This window comes from Gouania willdenowi, chromosome 6 (genome assembly GCF_900634775.1).
Source record: "Gouania willdenowi chromosome 6, fGouWil2.1, whole genome shotgun sequence".
NCBI classification, from domain to species: domain Eukaryota; kingdom Metazoa; phylum Chordata; class Actinopteri; order Blenniiformes; family Gobiesocidae; genus Gouania; species Gouania willdenowi.
In genome coordinates this window covers 53,594,785-53,615,028 of record NC_041049.1, presented here as the reverse complement: position 1 = coordinate 53,615,028, position 20,244 = coordinate 53,594,785, and the positions used below count along the sequence as shown (strand labels likewise).

The following is a 20,244-nucleotide window of genomic DNA, read 5'->3' as shown; positions in this document are numbered from 1 at the left end:
AATTTTGCACACAACACTCCTCATGTTGACTCTTTAAAAAGAGCAAATGAGGGCATCACATAGCGTAATAGTGAAGTGTTTTGGCTATTTTTGCTTTCAATTTGCTCTGTTACACTTTCTTTTTATTTTCAATAACAAGAACATTTATATTGAAAAGTACATGACAAAAGTAATCAGTTTCTACCCAAATGTTGAATTTTATGCTAAAAAAATGAGGAAAAAGTCTGTTACTCTGCAGCAAGAATAAACTTTAAGTGTGTCTGTGTTTACAATACCTTTGAAATAAATAGGGTATGTAAAGTAATATGCTAAACACATTTTTAAAATAAGCCTGCTTGAGTAGTTCATATTGTAATCATTGCATCCTTTAGAACTCCCAGATTTTTTTTTTTCTTTTTCCAATCATTCTTGTCATGTCAGCAACTGTCATTCTGTGTTTCTATTCCTTGCATTTGATCAGAATAATCTTCTGCATTGTTGTAAAGTGAACTCTGACTTTATAATTCATTTGTGAAAAGTAGAAAAAGTGTTCCTTTCTATTTGTACATGCATAGATCTTGAGCTAGTTAATACAAATCAAAATAATTAAGTGAAGCCACAAAATGAGGAAACTCAAGGTACAGCATTCAACTTTGTTGCTCTGTTCACACAACTTCACTGTATCGCCCTGACTTGGACTCTCATTCGATAAGGCTGGGTTGTCATCGTAATGCCATAAACTAGAGTCAAGTCTGGTTTTCCTGCATCTTCAGGCCAAATGAACTTATATTTCCTCAGCAGGGTTACCATGATGAGAAAGAGTTCCATACGAGCCAGACCTTCTCCGAGACACATGCGAGGACCTGAGATGTGGAATATAATGTCATGTTACAGTGAATGTTCATATCTGTAGTTACCATTCTGCCTATTATGAACACCCAAGCAAACTCTTACCTGCTGAGAAAGGCATGAAAGCTTCCGGTTTGACGAACTCTCCCTGCTCATTAAGGAAATTTTCTGGGTTGAAATCATGAGGAAACTTCCACTCTCCCTCCTCATTCAGAACTGAGGTCAAGTTTTCAATGATCATTGTTCCCTGAGGACAAAATGAACCAAAACACAGAATTCACAGAGGTGATCATTCATTGTGTTCCTACTGTTGTTTTGAAGAGATAATTTACTTTCTCCTCACTCTGGGAATTGAATAACCCATGAGCTCAGTGTCTTTTCTTGTACTGTGGAAAATGCTGAGAGGAACAATGTTGGCTATCCTCTGCACCTCATGGATCATAGCCTGTGGAAAGATTAATCAGTTTGCAAGCAGATTTGAAAGTACTTTTGAAGCCTAACAACAAACGTTTCAAGAAACATTATTTTTACAAACTATGTATAAGTTGTGTCTTTTCAGATTGCAACACTTATTTAAAGGTGCAGTCTGCAACTCTTTTAAAAGTGACTTTTTGACATATTTGCTAAAGCTGTCACTATCATCAAACTAGTAGTTTGTGTGAAAAAAACAGACTAATCTAGTCCCCCCTGCTGCCCCTGCAGCCTTTGGCAGATTGCCAGAATGCACTGTGACCGAGCAAAAAAGAAACAATCAGAGCCAGGATTGTGTTTGATGGGCCGTTGCTCACAGTCCCCGCCCCTTTCCCTCAGCTGTAGCGCCATCTTTTTTAGTGTATGGTCTGGAGGAGTAGAACATGGAATAGGCGACTTTTCTGCTTGAAAGATACCTACTGCTGCTTGATTTACTCTGTTTGATTTGTACTTGTTACACTAGAACTCTGTTGTGCATGTGCGCGTAGCATCCTCCGTGTGACTGTTGTAAGTGACAGTGTGTTGCTGCTGCTGCTGCTGAGGTGTGTGCACATTGAGAGAGAGAAGTGCTGCACTAACATGCTTTTAACAGAGCATGTTATATTACTGTTAGCGTGTTTGCTCATCTAAGGGAGGGACTTTGGAAAGTTTGAAGGCATTGCAAGAGAGCAGCGGGGAGGGAGGGGGAGAGAGGGATCTGAAAGTCGCGGACTGCACCTTTAACTAAAACAAGACGTCAAAATAGCTGTAATGACCTGGACATAAGGCATGTTGTGTCTGTCCTCAAAACTTGCACATCTCTTTCCGTCAAGCATCGTGTCAATCTCCTGCTGGCATCGTTCTAAAGAGAAAGACATCGTGAAACGAAAATTTAAAATCATATATAACATACCACTGACCAAATACCAAATCTCTGCAACACTTAAACATTGTCCCCAATGTTTCAGTGAAAATAAACATTTAAAGATAGTTAATTTAATATAAAAACCTTTTCAGCAGTATTCAATTCTACAAAGTATTAATTACATCTGTCATCTTTATTTATCTTTGTGAGTTTAAATACTGAAAAGTAAATTGGTGACTAGAGCTCCTGAGGACACCTCACATCATCCATGTGGGCTACCTGGGGCCCACGGGCACCATGTTGGTGACCCCTGCGCTAAACCCTGGCATTTGGTCCCCTTGGTGTGTAAATAGTACTTTGGTGCAAATGAAAGCGCTATTTATATAAAGTCCTCGATCAAGTAGATGTTGTTTGTTGTTGTTACCACTACCAAGGAGAGGTAATATTTTCACTGGCTTTTGTTTGTCTATCCATCCGTATATTTGTCTGTTAATGTGGAAGTTTTTTAGCAGGATATTTCAAAAAGTTCTAAAGGGATTTAAAATAAATTTGGTGAGCTGATAGACAATGACAAAACCAAGAAAAAGTTTGATTTTGGAGATGATACGGCAGGTATTGTGGATATAGTATTCAGAACAAGTTTTGGAGCTTAATGTTGATGTTTCACTGGTTCTACAGCACCACCTGTTTTTGATAAGGAATTAACATTGTAACAAGGTTAAAAGCTCAAAAAAGTTGATTTAGCATGATATAGGCCCTTTAAAACCTAATGGTATTTGTCCCTCCTAATTTAATGTGGCTGTTCTGTCAGGTCCTGTAACTTTGCTTTTATCAGTCCATAAAAAAACAGGCAGATATGGACAGAAACTGTCCTGTTGATCTGTTGATAATTGATCGGAGTTAATGCAGCAACAGAGTCTGTCAATCAGTCAATCAGCACCATTTGAAGATGATCTACTGAGCATCATCCAGCATGTCTGAGTTTTACGGTCAAAACATGGAGGGAAAGGCACAGGAGCTCATTGGAGTGGTGGATCCGGAGCGACATTCATGGAGCTCTGTGCACAGCATCCTCTGCACCTCAGCCACACCAGACTCCAGGCGCGCCGCCTCGGTTGTCCAGACACACACTTGTCTTTACTCTGCATTTTCTTATTCAACAATGGCTGTTAATATTGACAATTGTTTTATTTACATAATATTTTGATACTGGAAAGGTTAACTGGAGTCTTTCTTTCCATCTCTGCTGTGTTTTCTATCAACATTTACTGCCGCTGATCTCTGTGTGTGTGTTTGCACCTGCCTTTCAGTCGTACTATTTTCCGGTGCTAAAACAATCACCGCAAACAGTTCCATGTTTGATGAATTGTATTGCGCCCACTGCATTAATTTATTTGCATGTCCTCCTCCCATTTTTTTTGCTTCCCTTATAAGATCTGCCTACTTTACATATTAATCACAGGGAAATGTGCTAAATGGATCGTGGGTAAACTCACAGAACATAGGTAGTCCTAATTCCCTGTGGTTTGTACCCCTTATTAGTGCATGGAGTGACGTTTGCACACATTTTAATACTCCTACATCTTTAGTGTATTCGCCCCTGAGTGCTTTTGTTGTTCTTTAGATGAAGTTGGTTTCTTTTGTTGCATTTTTTCCTCTCTCTTCATAAACAGTAAGTTCCCTTAAAAGAGACCCTCAATAACCCCAACCACCAAGCAGTAGCTTTTGAAACTAATCAAATGCCAGGCCCAGATTGCACTGATATGTGCTATCACTATAATTTATAAAATATTCGGGATTTTTCATTACCTTGAATGTCTGGGTAACACATCAGGTAAAGAAATCCTGTGAGAAGTGTATTAGAGGTTGTATCAGTTCCAGCACCATAAAGATCGATAGCAAACCCAATGAGTCGTTCGTGTGAAAAAGAAGAGTCAGCCCCTCTCTAAAAAAATAGTGATACACAACAACACAAGTACAAATATTATGCAAAACATTTTCTAAATTTTAGGTTATATTTTCTGTAAGAAGTGGTAAAATTAGATTTTTGGACATGTTATGAGCAAACTGCACACCCTCCCACCTGTTCAAGTTCATCCAGATAGCAGTCCAGCAAGTCTTTTGGCTCTCCAGGTATTCTGTTCCTCATGTGTTCAGTCACCATGCTACTTATGAAGGTCTGAACCATCTTTAAAATACACATGCAAAATAAATCACATAAAATACACATGCTCACAGTCACATCTCAATCATAGCTCACCTGAACACATTCACCTTATTAATAGACAAAATTAAGCAATCAGCTTTGTAATCCAGAAATATCAGCATTCTGTTTTCTAGGAAAGGTCTGCAATTGGTTTAAAAGTTTAATAGCACCACCAGACGAACTTAATCAAATGCTACCCATGCTGCCAGCAACTGTCACTAAAATAGTGTTACATGTAGGGACAAACAATAACACCAGAAGTGAATCGACACGGACCATAAACGAGTTTAACCTTCTCTTCTTCTAAAGGCATGTGGGAAATCAATATTCATTTCTGACCCTCTTCCTACATTAAATAGGGGTATAGAACGATTTAGTTGCCTACTACAGAGGCACAACTTCATGATTTCACATTTTTTGATAACTTCGACCTCTTGGAAATGTGCTGATCTATTCAAAAAAGATGGTGTCCACCCCAATTTACATGAATACAAATGCTAAAATAAAATCTACACTCTGTGATTCACAACTCCACACGTGCATGACTAGCTGAGAATAAACCGGCAGTTACAACTAACACTTCCATAGATAAGCTTCTATAACTCTAAATATAGAGCAATTGTACCCCATACACATTGTGCTGAGCTGTACAGAACAACTTGCAATACACGGAGACTTGGCTCAAAAATTAAAATTTTATTGCTCTTATTGAAGCCAGGACTCCCAATTATGGTAATCACCATATTCCCTGTGAGAGTGGTCGGGGAGGAGGAGTGGCAGCAGTTTTTCACTCAAGCTTATCAGTTACCCCAAAAACCAAACTTAACCAAAATTAAATCGAAAGCCTCTCTCTTGAAATTTGTAATACCAAAAACAAGATAGAAAAACCCACTTTACTGGTAATAGTTTACCGTCCTCCTGGTCCTTATTCGGAGTTTCTCTCTGAATTCTCTGACTCTCTCACTGATGTGGTGCTGAGCACTGATAAAGCTATCATAGTAGGTGACTCTAATATTCATGTTGATGATGAAAACAACAACCTAAATCAATTATTTACCTCACTGTTAGATTAAATCAGCTTTACACAAACCAACTAATTATCTTAATCATGCCCTGGACCTTGTTCTAGCATATGGTTAGATACTGACCACCTGACAATATATCCTCAAAATCCTATTCTTTAGGATCACTTCCTGTTATCCTTTGAATTCAGAATATCAGCCTGCTTAAATTCTGAGCGAAGAGTACACTATAGGAGATTACTGTTTGAAAAAGCTGGAGCTAGATTTAAAGATTTAGTTTCATCACTGCTTACCTCTGATCCATATGATATCAGAGGTATCATATAGATCAAACACCCCAGGCTTATCTTAAAGACATCACATCCTGGATGAGCTGTACCTTTCTCCTTCTTAACCAGGATAAAACCAAAGTGATTTTATTTGGTCCAAAGCATCTCAGAAATAAATTATCAGAGCAAATAGTGTGTCTGGATGACATTACTCTGTCACCCAGCACCACAGTTAAAAACTTAGGCGTTATCTATGATACTGACACTGACTTGTCCTTTAATTCTCATATTAAGCAGATCTTAAGGACAGCTTTCTTCCACCTCTGTAATATCTCTATATCTTGGCCCAGAGTGATGTTGAAAAATGAATCCATGCATTTGTTATATCTAGACTAGATTATTGTAACTCTCTACTTTCAGGATGTCCCAATAACTTACTTAAAAGTCTCCAGTTAATTCAAAATGCTGCAGCCAGAATACTATCTGCAACAAACAAGCGGACATGGGCTCGTCTGTATACGGTCGCATTTACTGGTTCAATAAACGGAAAGAGATTCAAATTCTGATATAGCTGGTTATGATTTACAGTCCGCATGAACAGGAATGAATCATCAATCAATCAACCTAACCACTAGAGCAGACACGGGCGCATCTGTGAACGGTCGCATTTACAGACCTTGGAGTCGCTGTTAGTTTGGGAAGAGATTCGTCACCTTTACAATAAGTGCTGACTAGGCCACTGGGAGTGAGGGCCAAGGCCAAGGCAGGCTGACTTGATAATGCTCATGTTTTTCTGCCGTCAGTGCCTTCTCCTCGCCCTTCTCTCTCTTCTCTGTTTCAGGTGTTGTGAAGCTGATGATGGCAGTTCCTGATCTGTGGTTCACGGCTCAACTAGTCTGAGGCACTCTGATGTTCTATCTCTCTGTCCTGTTCTGTTGGTTCTTCTGTCCACTAACCCCAACTGGTTGAGGCAGATGGCTGCCACCTCTGAACCTGGTTCTGCTTGAGATTTGTTTCTGTTATTAAGGAGTTTTTTCTCCCCACTGTCGCTAAATGCTTGTTCATGTGGATCTTGTTGGGTTTTTTCTTTCTTATTATGAATTTTATATTTTGATAAGTGCATTGAGATGACTTTGTTGTAAATTGCACTACACAAATAAAGTTGAATAAAACTGAACATAAAAGATTAGATAGTATTCCAAATAAGTGGGGTGGCAAAATTGAAAACAAGTTTTTTTAAATTCGCTTCTACTTCAGTATAAAGTCGTCATTTTATTTTATATTTAATAAAGTTGATGTTTTAAGGTGTGTGGTGGCAAAATTGATTAGTTATGTATACTCATATATTTGCTTTTTGATCTCATTCAACTTAATACCCCAATTTGTAACTTTCCACGCCTGTCTGATGTCTTTTCCTCTTCCTGCAAAGTCAGTGGCCCCATACTCCCATAATACAGCTTCTCTAAAGGAATGTCAGTTGGCCTCAGTTTAATCTCCAAGGCCAGAGCACGTCCAAACACACCCCAGACATCACATATATACACACATACTGTACATCATATACACATACACACATACATACACACTCACTCACACACCCACACACACACACATCTAACTTTCACCCCGACATCGAAGGTGTCACCTCCGGCAGTCTGACCTTCCCCCCCTGGTCTCTTCTTTGTTGTCTGTGGAAGGGGAGAGGTGGGACAGTGGGGTATAAATGTGTGTGAAAGGAACTTTTGGTCCCTTCTTCTTCGCGCCTCTCCTCTGGCCAGAGGAGACCACTTCTTTGTCTATCCCGCTTTGTACCTTTTTATTTAGTTTAGATTAAATCATTTTTTTATTACTTCATCATCTCTCCTGTCTGGTCTTCATCATTTATCACCGCAGAGTGTGTTTTCAAGTCAAAGACGAGGCAACCGTAAATTTCACCGTAACAGGTGGAAGTGCTATTTATTTTATTTTATTTTATTAGTGTGCTGAATTGTGATTTAGACATGTGATTGGATTTTAGTATTTTGCATGATTTTTGCTGTGATTTATTTGTGTGCTGAATTCCTGCATGTGTGACTTTTGTGTTATTGATTTTTATTATTGTTATGCACTTCCCATTAGCAGTGATTAGTAATTAAATTACATCTGGGCTGCACAAGCCCCGTTAGTGACACCCTGCACAGCCAATCGGACCGTCGATTAGAGACTCTGGTAACCAGTCTGCAATCTAAGAAAGAAGGCACCTGAAACAAAGGACACTCCTCAGCACGGAAGAGGAAGAGAGTGCTGGTAGGAAAGAATGCCAGTAGGAGAGAGTGCCAGTAAGAGGATGTGGAAACACGGACAATGAAGCGCAGACGCCAACAGCATAGAAGCTAGAACACGGACACAGGAGGGACAAACGCTGGAAGCACCGCGATCGTGGGAGAGGAGGCAGAGTGGGAAGCTCTGCCTCTGGTGTGAGTAGCCGACAGTGATTTTGTGACACTCTGTTTGCTTGGCAACGGGAGCGTCAAGCGCCATCTCCACTGTAGTGAGGTGCTGCCACAGCTTCTCGTCTGTTGACAGGTGTGTCATACCAGTTCGATTTTGAACAGCTCGAGAAGATCAACTGAACAAGGCAAAGGACCACGCAACCGCCTTTTTAATCAATTCATTCAACCTTTTTAAAAAGTTCTAGCCCCTTTTAGACACTGTGTGGGGACACATTTTAAAAGTTTTTTTTTAAAAAGACATTTTAAATTAGGATATTCTTTTTATTGCTACATTATAAAATGTTAACCATTGTTGTCTAACTTCTTTGATCACTGACAGTCGCTTTCTCCCTGGTAAAACTAACACTACTTATTAATTGTAACATTATGGTCTGTTTTGATACAGACAATATGTGTGGAAATTGCATTTAGAAACTGTTATGTTTGCTGACAGCATTAATACTTAAAGAGATTGACCTTATGGCTTTTGAAGGCTTCTCTGAAAGGAAGAGGCAGGTTCTGAATCATGGGCAGGTAATCGTAGAGCTGTAAAGGAAATAAAAAATGGTTTTGTACATTATTCCATATTTGAACATAACTTTTTTTTATTGCTCTAATCAGACTTACCGTAGCCCAGGCACCATTGGCATACTTGGTTATCTCAGTAATGCATCGAATTATAACTGTGATGATATCGTCGTTGTACTCGAAGCGTGTATTAAACAGAACCTGGGATATGATGTTGGAGGTTGCATTATGAAACAGTGTTTGGGGACTTATTGTTGTGCCTGTAGAGGAAGATCAGAATGACAAACTAATGTGTTAAAACAACAGTATCATTGGCTTGATTTGGATGAACTCTAGAGTGAATTACCAATGCTGTTTTCCAGGGTTTTAAGGATGTATTGAATCTCTTCATGAATTCTGTCCTCCATTGACTTTTTGCCCATTCCAAAGTTTCTTAAGGTTATCAGAGCAAAGCGGCGATGCTCCTTCCAGTTGGTACCATAATCTGCTAATATCACTCCTACAACAAGAGGAAACAAAAAGTATTAGAAAACAATAATTTGTACATATTTGAACATGTGGTTAAAAAATGTGTAGCCCAAAAAGTAACATGAATTTTTTATTTTATTTTTTTTTAATTCAATGAGTATTGTAGAAAGGTTCTAAACAAGCAGCATAGAAGACAAAAAAGTGAATGGCTGCTGATGGCTCTGTATCTGATACTGTATCAAGCAGCATCAGAGTTCCTCAAGGTACTGTTCTGCCCCCTGTCCTCTTTACACAATTCACATTAGACTTAAGTTCCAACTCTGGATCTTTCCGCCCCAAAGGTTTTTCGATAACTCTTCTGTTGTCTGATGGATCAGCAATGATGACGAGGAGGAATACAGAGAGCTGGTGGAGAACTTTGTTGTGTAGGGCAATCATAAAAAAAATGCTAAAGGTAACGTATTACTATGGAGGTGGTTATGGACTACAGGAGGAATGAGAAACAGCCTCATCCTGTTACCATCTGGAGATTGAGGAGTCATACATTTATCTTTGGGGTCTACATTATCAATAAACTGGACTGGACTCACAACACAAGAAAAGTCAGAGCAGCATGTTTTTCCTGAGAAGACTGAGGTTGTTTGGTGTCTGCAGAGGTTTACTCAAGTCCTTCTACGTATGTATGTTATTATTATGCCCATAATAAGCTCCCACTATATGAATACATACTTCCGACGGGCACTGTACTCGACTTAAAAAAAACATACATTTACAGAAAAAGACAACAAAAATATGAAAATGGCTCAAAATACACAAACTAAATATTTATACAAAAAATACACAAAATTACTCTTGAATCACACTACAATAGAAACAAAAACAATAGTTATACAAAAATACACGACTCCAAAAAAACATACATTACAAACAAAATTAAAATAAAAAACAGCAAACATTTTTGCACAAAAAGACAACAGAAAGATACACAAATACACATGACTCCAAAAAACATACGTTTCAGAAAAATACACCATACAAAAAAATATAAAAGTGATGATGAAGTCATGCACATGTCCTATAGAATTAAACCAGGAAAATTGCACCCGCAAATATACCCCTTATGCTCCCACATGAATACATACTTCCGACGGGCACTGTACTAGTGTATAATAATTGTTAAAAAAAAAAAAAAGAGACTACTTCGCGGATTTTGCCTACAACATCTTTGTCATCATTTATAAAAAAAAAAAAGATCATTAAGATTGATTGGGATTTGGATAGATGCACGATATCTCCCTTGACGATTTTAGTGTAGCCCTGAGAGACTGAAAACAACCTGACAAGGGAAGGAACAAATGTAGCACAAGAAGTATATTAATTATAATTATAATAATAATTATTATGAAATGTGAATATTTGTACAATATTAAAAGCTTTTGGCTCAATGTTTTCATTTCATCTGGTACCTTTTCCTTGAAAGATAGCATTAACAAAGAGGTCTTGAGGTCTTCCAGCATAATCACTACCCTTGGTAATTATAGCCTCCTTTATGGCCTTCAGTCCATTAAGGATCACTGCAGGTCTGTGACCAATGAAAATACTGTAGACGTCTCCATAATGATTTTTCATCTGAAATACACAACAAGAAAATACAGTTGGTTAATCTTCAAAATACTGAGTAGAGTTTACTGACATGTCAACTCAATAAGAAGTGCAATAAAAAAAACAACAGAAGGCAACACACAGAAAAACCTGAAAGACACCCAAAAAATAGTGCAATGTAGATAAAATAAAATAAACAATACAATAATAGAAGCTGTACATAGATAGAAAAATAAATAGAAAAAATAAATTGAAAAAAATATAGGCAGGGGCAAGGGGCAAGGAGATAGATATACATTTTTGCAGACAGTACAATGCCTCAGACTGTATATTGTACAGTTGTACAGTGGTGGGAATGAATGACCTGCGGTAGCGCTCAGTCCTTCTCAGTGTTTCTGTCTACCATTGAAGGAGCTGCTCAGACCCTCCACAGTCTGATGCTGGGGGTGAGAGGTGTCATCCATGATGGATGTCAGCTTTGCTACCATCCTCCTCTCACCCACCTCCTCCAGTGGGTCCAGTGAGCAGCCCAGGACATTCACTGGCCCTCCTGATCAGGTTGTTAGTCTCTTCCTGTCCCGGTCAGCACTGCTTGCTGCCCAGCAGACCACAGCGTAGTGGATATAGAAACTACCACAAAATCATAGAATGTCCGAAGGAAGGGTCTACTGACCCCAAACGACCTCAGTCTCCTCAGGATGTGGAGGCGACTCTGGCCCTTCCTGTACACGGTGACGGTGTGGTGAGACCAGTCCAGTTTATTGTTGAGGTGAACACCCAGGTTCTTAAAGCTGTCCACCTGCTCAATGTCCGAGCCCTGAATGTTCACCGGTGTGTGTGGTGGAGACTTCTCCTTCTCCGGTAGTTGATCACCATCTCCTTTGTCTTACTAGTGTTTAGACTCAGATGATTGAGTTCACACCAGCTGACAAATATTCAAAATAACTTTATGATATGTATGTGTACCTTTGATTTTACCGACTGTGTCGGGAAGAAAAAGCCTATTATGACAAGCTGCACTATTTTGTGCTACAACAGTAAAATCGGGTAGCATGGCGTGGCAAATCAAACATGGATAGAAAAAAGCTGAGGGGACGAGAGACAGAAAGAATAACAGGTGAGAACGAGACCCACCAGCTGGTGATGCGACAGCTTCTCAACAAGAGCTTCATTATTTCAAAAATATATAATAAGTAGTAAAAAGGACAACTTTAAAATGATAAAAAAAAAAAAAAAAGAGAAAACATGAGAATCCAAACTAAATTTAAAAACAGTTGGCACATAAAATTTAAATTCTATAATCGTGGAAAGTTGTGGAATAAACATTTTGAGTTCAAATACACTTGTTTGTTCAATGAATGTGGAGCATAGAAGAAATCTTGTTTTAAGTCCTCGTAAACAACTTACTTATCAATCATGATGTACTGAAATCTCACATATGCACTCAAAGTACTGGAGCAGATTGCGCAACCAGGTTAAAGATTATTACGGCTTACGGTGCAAGATTTTTATTTATTTTTATATGAATTTGCACAGCTCATAGCCAATATTTTCCTTATCATTGGAAAGAGTCATGAACAGGTCGAGCTTTTTATTTATTTATTTATTTATTTTAAAAAATGTAGAATGTAAAAGTGTAAATAAAGCAAATGAGGACAACATACTTTCACCTACATATCAATGACCCAGCACATTAGGCTAATCATTGCTGAAACTCCTATTTACAAAAGCCAACCTGCATGTTGTTTAGTGTTGAGTATGCAGGAAATAACTGCACAAAACAACATACATAACAAAGCATTGTTTTAGCTATTTTGTCAGAAAAAGCTTCTTCTTTACACCTCAGAAAGTAATAAACCATCATTGATTAAAAGGTTTTTCTCACCCGCTCAAAGTCTTTCAAAGGATTGCTCAGGCTCAGCTGCAGAAGGTTCCCCAGTATAGGTAGAGCAGGGGGTCCCGGCGGAAAATTATTCACTCTCTGAGGTTGAAGTTTAACAAAGAGGAAGCAAATGCAAATGCACAAAAGGACTATTGAGATGAACATGTTGATTCCCGTGTGTGGCGATGAAGAGGTTTCTTGGTTGAGCTGATAATAAAGGTTTTTGAGCTACAGGCCCAACCTCCTCATGTTGAACTTTTTTTTATTCATCAGGCCGCCAATAATTAAGCCAACTCCTTTTTTTTTTAAGTTCTTTCTTTCCTACGTCCTTATTTCATTGCATTCACTGCCACAATTTTATCTTTCATTGTGTTCATGTGTCTTTATATCACAGTGGAACATTTAGTCATGAAAGCAAAGTAGTTATAAGGTCTATTTTTTAGACCACAATAAGATGATTATGTAAGGGACTTTGAAAGCACAGATCTTCCAATACAAAGGTGTCAAACATGTGGCCCATGGGCAAAAACCAGGCCACAGGAGAGTCCAATCCAACCTGCAGGTAATTATAATAAATGACAGAGACCGCAGACCTTCATCACACCATAGCATATTGCATTGCATTGTCATCTAAATGTTACAAAAATACTGAGGAAAATCTGATTATAATCTGATATATACAGTATATATATATATATATATGGGGTTTAATATTTAATATATCAAGAATGGCTTTCTTCAAACGTTATTCTTTATAAATAAATGATAAACAAAATAATTGCATTTAACTATAATTTAAAGGTTTTATGCTTTTTGTGAGTGCTGGCAAACCATCAAACCATTCATTACATTTATAGTCAAAGCTTGTTTTTTACTGCTAACTTTCTTTAATGCCAAGTATGAATGTGCTTTTAAACCATTCTGCCTGAGTGTTAACAAACTAGAACATAGCTCATTATTTTAGCAATAAATATAATGATATTTGAATAGACCAGCAGTGGGAAAAATAGGCAGTTTTACTGTTAAAGCTCAAGATTTTGATTTTTCCCTGAACAGTGCTTCAAAGAAAGAGGATCATTTAAAACAAAAACCATTTTATATTCACATTTGTATTTATTTTGTTTATCAAGTACACAACAGTGCACATCAGAAGCTAATAGTTTCCACCTGAAATAGTAACTATTTTATAGGCTACGAAAGACCTCAGGAAACAGTGTGCAGCTGGGATGTGTAATAAGCTGTGTCAGTCACTGACAATCACTGACAATGTCTCTAGGGACCAACACAGAATGACAAACAATTATATATTTACATATTCCCTCACTCCTGTGCACAATTTGGACTCATATAACATGCAAGCTCCACAAAGAGGTGTCTGATGAATATAATAAGATTTAAAAAAAAAAAAAAAAAAAGGGTTAATGTAATTTCTATACATTTCTAATAGTGCATTGTATTGAGACGTATAATGTACATGTTTATTAGCCTGTAATGTAATCTTTTGGCAATATTAGCTCCTCAACCACAAACCTCCACTACTAGTTGGCACACAACCCTACTCTGTTGACCTGAGTTCAACCTTTATGCGATAAGGTTTGGGAGTTAACGTGACACCGTAAACAGGGGTATAGTCCGGCTCTCCTGCATCCTCAGGCCAGATGAACTTGAACTTCCTCAGCAGGGTCACCATGATGAGGAGGAGCTCCATACGAGCCAGACCTTCTCCCAGACACATGCGAGGACCTGGATTGTTGTTAAAAGGGTCAAGTTTTGGGATGTTTGAAAAAGACCTTTGGTGCATTCTTAGAATTTTCATACCTGCAGAGAAAGGCATAAAAGCCTCTGGTTTGACGAACTCTCCCTGCTCGTTAAGGAAGTTCTCAGGGTTAAATTCTTTAGGGAACTTCCACTGTCCTTCCTCCTTTAGCAGCGAGGTCAAGTTCTCGATGATCATTGTCCCCTGAAGATGATATATGAACAGTAGTTATCAATGATCCATTCAAAATCTCTCTAACTTGTCTCTTACTTTAGGAATTGAATATCCCATGATTTCAGTGTCTTTGATTGTGCAGTGGAAGACACTGAGAGGAACAGTGTTGGCAATCCTCTGCACCTCATGGATCACAGCCTGTTGGAGAACAGAGGTAACTCTTTGACTAAATGAAAAGAGTCTCTCCAGGAGTTAATGTTGTGAAAAACAATTGGCTACTATACACTTGAACAGTGACCTGCATGTACGGCATGTTGTGTCTGTCCTCAAAACAGACAAATTCCTTCCCCTCAAGCACTTTGTCGATCTCCTGCTGACATCTTTCTAACAGGACAAATTGATACATAAACACAGTCATTCAGATTGTAAAGTATTTAGTGAATCAACATTAGAGAGGGAGCAAAATAATGTTTTTCATTGATTAACATGCATTGTAGGGTGTTTTACCATTTTCAGTTTTAATTTGAATGAGTTCTTTATTTTGAATTATGAAAATAAAATAAATGACATAAAAGTCAAGATGAATACAGATTTGACTCGTACCCATTTACCTTTTTAGACACCAAATACATCTTATAAACTAATGACAATAGCATTGTAATGTAATTGTAATATGTTCACAATATACATATTAGTCCTTAGTTTATTCTCTAAAGTAAGTTTAAGTGGTACCTTGTATTTCTGGGTAATTCATCAGGTAGAAAAATCCAGTGAGCAAAGTGTTGGACGTCGTGTCTGTCCCAGCAAAGTGTAGGTCCAGGCTGTACATAATGAGTTGGTCTTCTGAAAAGTTTGAGTCATCTTTTCTCTAAAAGTTTGAGAGATCTAATTAAAGTAATTTAAATTGAAAAAACTCTTTATATAAATATGTAACACACACACCTTATCCATTTCATCCAGGTAACAATCCAGGAAGTCTCGAGGCTCTCCTGGGACTCTGGTTTCTTTGTGTTCAGCCAATATTGAATGTACGAGAGCCTGAACAATCTTTTTAAAACCAAACATTCATAGGGGTTAGTAATATGTAGTATGAGCTGTCCTAAAAGTCACAGTATGTGTTGATGTTACCTCAGCATTCTTAAAAGCCTTTTTGAAGGGTAGCGGCAGACTGCGGATTATTGGCAGAGAATCATACAGCTGTAGAGAAAAATGATAGACTCCGTCTCTCAGCAAGCATCGCCTGCTTTAAGTACTTATCTACAGGTTGTGCCCCTGATTAATGATAAGTAAAAATTGACCTCTAGGAGCTGCAGTTATTTTTGCAAACCCCTTTATGCTGCGTTCGCACCGAATGCATCTTCAGCGTCACCGGACGCATCGGGTTCGCAGGATCAAAAAATGTCCCCATTTGCTTCATATGCGCGTCTGAAGCAAAGCACCGCCCACCAGCAACACATCCAACTTGATGAGTTTCACTACCTGCTGAAGCGAGGAGCTGCACTCCTTTTTCTCCTCTCATAAACCACCAGGACTTTCAAAGATGAAGACTACAAAGAGAACTTTTACCTACTCCTACCACTTCCTCGCTGATTTACCTCCTCGCTAAATCCTTCCAAGTCCGGTCCCGGTTATAAAGGCCATGTCATACAGCTACAGGTGGTCACACACACCTTCTACTCCATGGTTGAATGGGTGAACAGACCGGTGTCTGTGTTAACGGCCTGATGTCATTGTCAACAAAAACTCTGATTGGCTTTCGTCATGCAAAACATTTGCATAAGTTCAATATTTTCAACTCTTGCGAATATGCGGACGTGCGGATATGCGTGCAATCGGGAGCGTGAATCTGGACAAACTGACATTTTGTGACACATCCGGTGTGAACACAGCTTTACTTTTAAACAGACGGATGTTTTGACTCACCATAGACCATGGCCCGTTGGCTAACTTAGCATTCTCTGTGAAGCAATGAACCATAGTCTTGATGAACGTATCGTCATAATCAAAGCGTGTGCCAAAAAGAACCTGGCAGATGATGTTGGAGGATGCATTGTGAAACATGACTTGAGGACTGAGTGTGTCCCCTGCAAAAGACAGAAAACTGCTGTGATGAAATGCAAAGGAACAAATCAGACCCATTACAACTGTTCTCGATCTACTGATGCAAACCCCAAGAGAACATACCAATGCTCCCTTCCAGGCTTTTGATGATGAAATTGATCTCTCCATGAATTCTGTTTTCCATTGAGTTCTTCCCCATACCAAAGTTCCTCAATGTCATCAGAGCAAAGCGCCGATGTTCCTTCCAACTTTGTCCATAATCAGCCAGGATCACACCTACAATGGGTATAATGAGCAAATCAACTGCAAGAGCTGTGCATAAAAGCTCGCCAAAAAGCCATTCTTTCTTTTTCCATACAAAACATTTGTAGACTTTTTCTGAACTGTTCCATTAAGATATGTCCTGTGTTCTTTGTGCTAGGATAACATGTTTTTTTTTTTTTTACCTTTTCTATCTGAGACATGATTTACAAGCAGGTCTTGGGGTCGTCCAGCAAAATCATGGCCCTTGGTGACAATAGCTTCCTTTATGGCATTCAACCCATTGATAATTACGGCAGGATTGGGACCAAGGTAAAGACTGTAGACATTCCCATACAACTTCCTTAGCTGGAAAAGAACCAGACAACATTGGTGTCAGTGTTACCCACAATGGATATATTTGGTTAAAAGTAAAATGAGTGAAATCAGGTTTAACCAGGTTTAATGTCACAAAAAGCAGAACAGAACAACATACACATATAAGTTTTTGAATATTTAATTATTGAGTAACTTCTAAAATGAATGATGAATTTGTGTTTTTGGTGCTAAATTGGCTTCATTTTGAAATGTAAAACAAAAACTATGCGGCATTTATAACTAAACGTCAGGTAGGTAATTATCTGGTGGATGAAGTCAAGTTTAAACTCCTTTGAAAATCTGTATTCTGTATTTAATTACACATTTAATTAGAAATTGTCTGACAGAAGCAGGAACATTAGATTTTACTATCGATAGAATAAAGAGTAAAAAAAGGTTTCAAAGAAGTTGCTTAACAGGAATAAAAAACATATCGGTTGATTTATGGTACGCAAAACGTGTCGGACTTTGTACCGGATGTTTGATACCACAGACAACCTATTTGTAGATCCCAGCAAACGCATGGAACAGTCTGTCAATAATTACATTTAATGGTTCAAGGTATACAATGGGCCTCATTGGCTGGCTGAATTACAAAGTAAACCTTAAAGAAAGGCATTATGTCATCAGATGCAAAGTACTCTTTATTACCAAAATGTTTTTTTTGTCGGCCTTTACATGCCTTTGAACTTAAGTGACCTCTGATTCTTGAACCATGGGATTTAATATGATGTTGGTCCAACTTTTGCAGTTAGTAGCTTCAACTCTTCTTTTCAAAAAGTTCAGGAGTGTGTTTATGGGAATTTTTGACAAGAGGGCCTGGCTTGCAGTCTACACTTAAATTTCTCCCAAAGGTGTTTCATCAGCTTATGTTCAGGACTCTGTACAGAACAGCTGGGAACATGAATTTGTCTAAAATGTCTTTTTTTAGAACTAAGGACCTGAGCCCACCTCCCAAAAAAATAACCCCACACCATAATCTGCCTCCACCAAACTAAACACTTGGTACAATGCCATCAAAGTACCGTTCTTCTGGCAACTGCCAAACTCTGACGTCTCCATCACATTGCTAGACAGAGAATTATGATTTGTGAAGTTAGACAACCTGTCTCCACTGTTCTTGAGTTCAGCGCTTTACACCACCGGAACCAACCCTTTCTATGAAGCTCTCTACAGTTCTTGAAATAATCTGAAAATCACATGAAGTTTTGAGGTATGTAGCTATTGACTCTGCAGAAAGTTGGTAACCTCTGCACACTTTGCGTCTCAGCATCCGCTGAATGATTGTTGTTTGTCTACCACTCTGGAACTGAATTGATTTGATTCCAATCGCTTCCACTTTGTTAAAGTACTACTCACAGTTGATTGTGGAATATTTGGTAGTGAGGAAATTTCACAGATGACTCATTGCACAAGTGGCATCCTATCACTGTACCATACTGGAATTCACTGAGCTCCTGAGAGCTTGTAGAATTTGCCTGCATGGATAGGCACTTCATTTTACAAATCTGTGGCCATTTAAGTGATAGGAACACCCGATTTCAATGATTTGAATAGCTGAGCAAATATCTTTAGCAATATAGGTTCCATAAGCATACACCTGTTTCAACAATCACATTATTTAACAAACCAAGCAATTATGCAACATAAAGGCAATTATACACTTATATCATCAGAGAATTGTCTTTACCCTCTCAAATTCGCCCAATGGATTCTCTAGGCTCAAGTTCAGAAGATTGCCCAGAATGGGAAAAGTTGGGGGTCCCGGCGGGAAGTTCTTTGGCCTTTTAGGTTTGAGTTGAATAATGATAAAACAGATGCAGATCCAAAAGAGCAGAATTGAAAAAAACATGCTTGCACAAGCTGAGGTGGAATGAACAGGCTTGAGGTGCAACTCAGAATGTATATGAGAGCTATACAGCTTTTAGCCCTGCCTCTCTCTGCTGTAGACTTTGGGACTTTGGGTGAAAGTTGAGGGAGAGACTCAAACAAAAGAGGGAGAAAGAAAGAAATAGGCAACCATTGCATTTGTGTGCATTCATTGGTATGTTGGTAAAATACTTTCCTCAAGTATTTTCCCAGACCTGATTTTCAATTCAATTCAATTCAACTTTATTTATATAGCGCAACATACAACAAAGTCATCTCAAAGCGCTGAACAAAATATAAAGTCCATAGTAAAAAAGAAGAAAGAACCAAACAAGATCCACATGAGCAATCATTTAGCGACAGTGGGAAGAAAAAACTCCCTCTATTTTTATAGGAAGAAATCTCCAGCGAAACCAGCCATCCGCTTTGACTGGTTGGGGTTAGTGAACAGAGGGACAAACAGAATAGGATAGAAGGATAGTCCATCCAAGTGTCCTAGACTAGTTGTGCCGCGAACCATTGATTAGCCCATCCAAGTGTCCCAGATCAGTTGTGCCGTGAGCCATCGATCAGGAACACTGAAACAGAAAAGAGAGCGGAGGGCGAGGAGAAGGCACAGACTGCAGGAAAAAATAATTATTATATATATATAAATACACATATTCCTGATTTTCCTTATGTACACAGAACAAAACAACACTGTTGCTGTAGTGGGTTTTTGTGGGGACAAATTTGGTTGTTTTCACTATAAATCTGCTGGTCTCTCACAGTTTTACACAGAGCTTTAAGGTCACTCCGACGGAAAGAGACAATCAGCACTGTGAGCACAGGTTATGGTTTAATGCTGAAACATCTACTACAGTCTTTTCTTTGCCAGATAATCGTAATTATCTGAATCAGTGATATTAAACATGGTACAAAGATCAATTACACTTTAAAGGCTTTGAAGAAATGTTTATACCCATTATTAATTATACTGGAGATCCAAATGCTGGCGCCCTGTCCTGGGTGTATCCCCGCATGACGCCCATTGAAAGCTGGAGCTAGGTGCCAGCAGACTCCTGCAACCCCGACATAAGGGTCAGATAATGGATGGATGGATAGCTCCAAATGTATGGGAACCCTTTTTTTTGGAAGAATGACAATAAACTGCGCAATCCGGATCTGATATGGAT

The 20,244-nt window shown here is 38.6% G+C and overlaps 2 protein-coding genes across 3 annotated transcripts; both read right to left on the bottom strand.

The window, feature by feature from the left end:
• Positions 1–231: 231 nt before the first annotated feature.
• Positions 232–12,776, bottom strand: LOC114464855 (cytochrome P450 2D3-like). Of its 2 annotated transcripts, XM_028449480.1 has the most exons (11): positions 12,595–12,776; positions 10,574–10,736; positions 8,986–9,138; positions 8,739–8,899; positions 8,589–8,657; positions 4,227–4,331; positions 3,953–4,088; positions 2,055–2,140; positions 1,172–1,273; positions 934–1,075; positions 232–842 (listed from the first exon to the last, which is right to left on the bottom strand). In XM_028449480.1, exons 1-11 carry the CDS (start codon positions 12,754–12,756, stop codon positions 655–657), a joined length of 1,467 nt encoding a protein of 488 aa, XP_028305281.1. In that variant the 5' UTR covers positions 12,757–12,776; the 3' UTR covers positions 232–654. The 2 variants fall into 2 exon arrangements, with proteins under 2 accessions (XP_028305281.1, XP_028305282.1); XM_028449481.1 differs by lacking the exon at positions 232–842 and having other exon boundaries at positions 976–1,075; positions 1,161–1,273.
• Positions 12,777–14,146: 1,370 nt separating this feature from the next.
• On the bottom strand, positions 14,147–19,052 carry LOC114464856 (cytochrome P450 2F2-like). The gene is made up of 11 exons (XM_028449482.1): positions 18,891–19,052; positions 17,029–17,191; positions 16,706–16,858; positions 16,445–16,605; positions 15,650–15,718; positions 15,464–15,568; positions 15,254–15,389; positions 14,820–14,905; positions 14,618–14,719; positions 14,410–14,551; positions 14,147–14,334 (listed from the first exon to the last, which is right to left on the bottom strand). Exons 1-11 carry the CDS (start codon positions 19,050–19,052, stop codon positions 14,147–14,149), a joined length of 1,467 nt encoding a protein of 488 aa, XP_028305283.1.
• Positions 19,053–20,244: the final 1,192 nt, after the last annotated feature.

Excerpts from the sequence above, each read along its gene's own strand:
- LOC114464855 (XM_028449480.1), bottom strand. The coding sequence starts at position 12,756 with ATGTTCATCTCAATAGTCCTTTTGTGCATTTGCATTTGCTTCCTCTTT. Across the intron at positions 8,900-8,985 it reads AACCCTGGAAAACAGCATTG|GCACAACAATAAGTCCCCAA; the intron begins GTAATTCACTCT and ends CTTCCTCTACAG. Across the intron at positions 843-933 it reads TTTCATGCCTTTCTCAGCAG|GTCCTCGCATGTGTCTCGGA; the intron begins GTAAGAGTTTGC and ends TCCACATCTCAG.
- LOC114464856 (XM_028449482.1), bottom strand. The coding sequence starts at position 19,052 with ATGTTTTTTTCAATTCTGCTCTTTTGGATCTGCATCTGTTTTATCATT. Across the intron at positions 17,192-18,890 it reads CATTGGGCGAATTTGAGAGG|CTAAGGAAGTTGTATGGGAA; the intron begins GTAAAGACAATT and ends GTTCTTTTCCAG. Across the intron at positions 15,390-15,463 it reads ACCTGGATGAAATGGATAAG|AGAAAAGATGACTCAAACTT; the intron begins GTGTGTGTGTTA and ends TCAAACTTTTAG.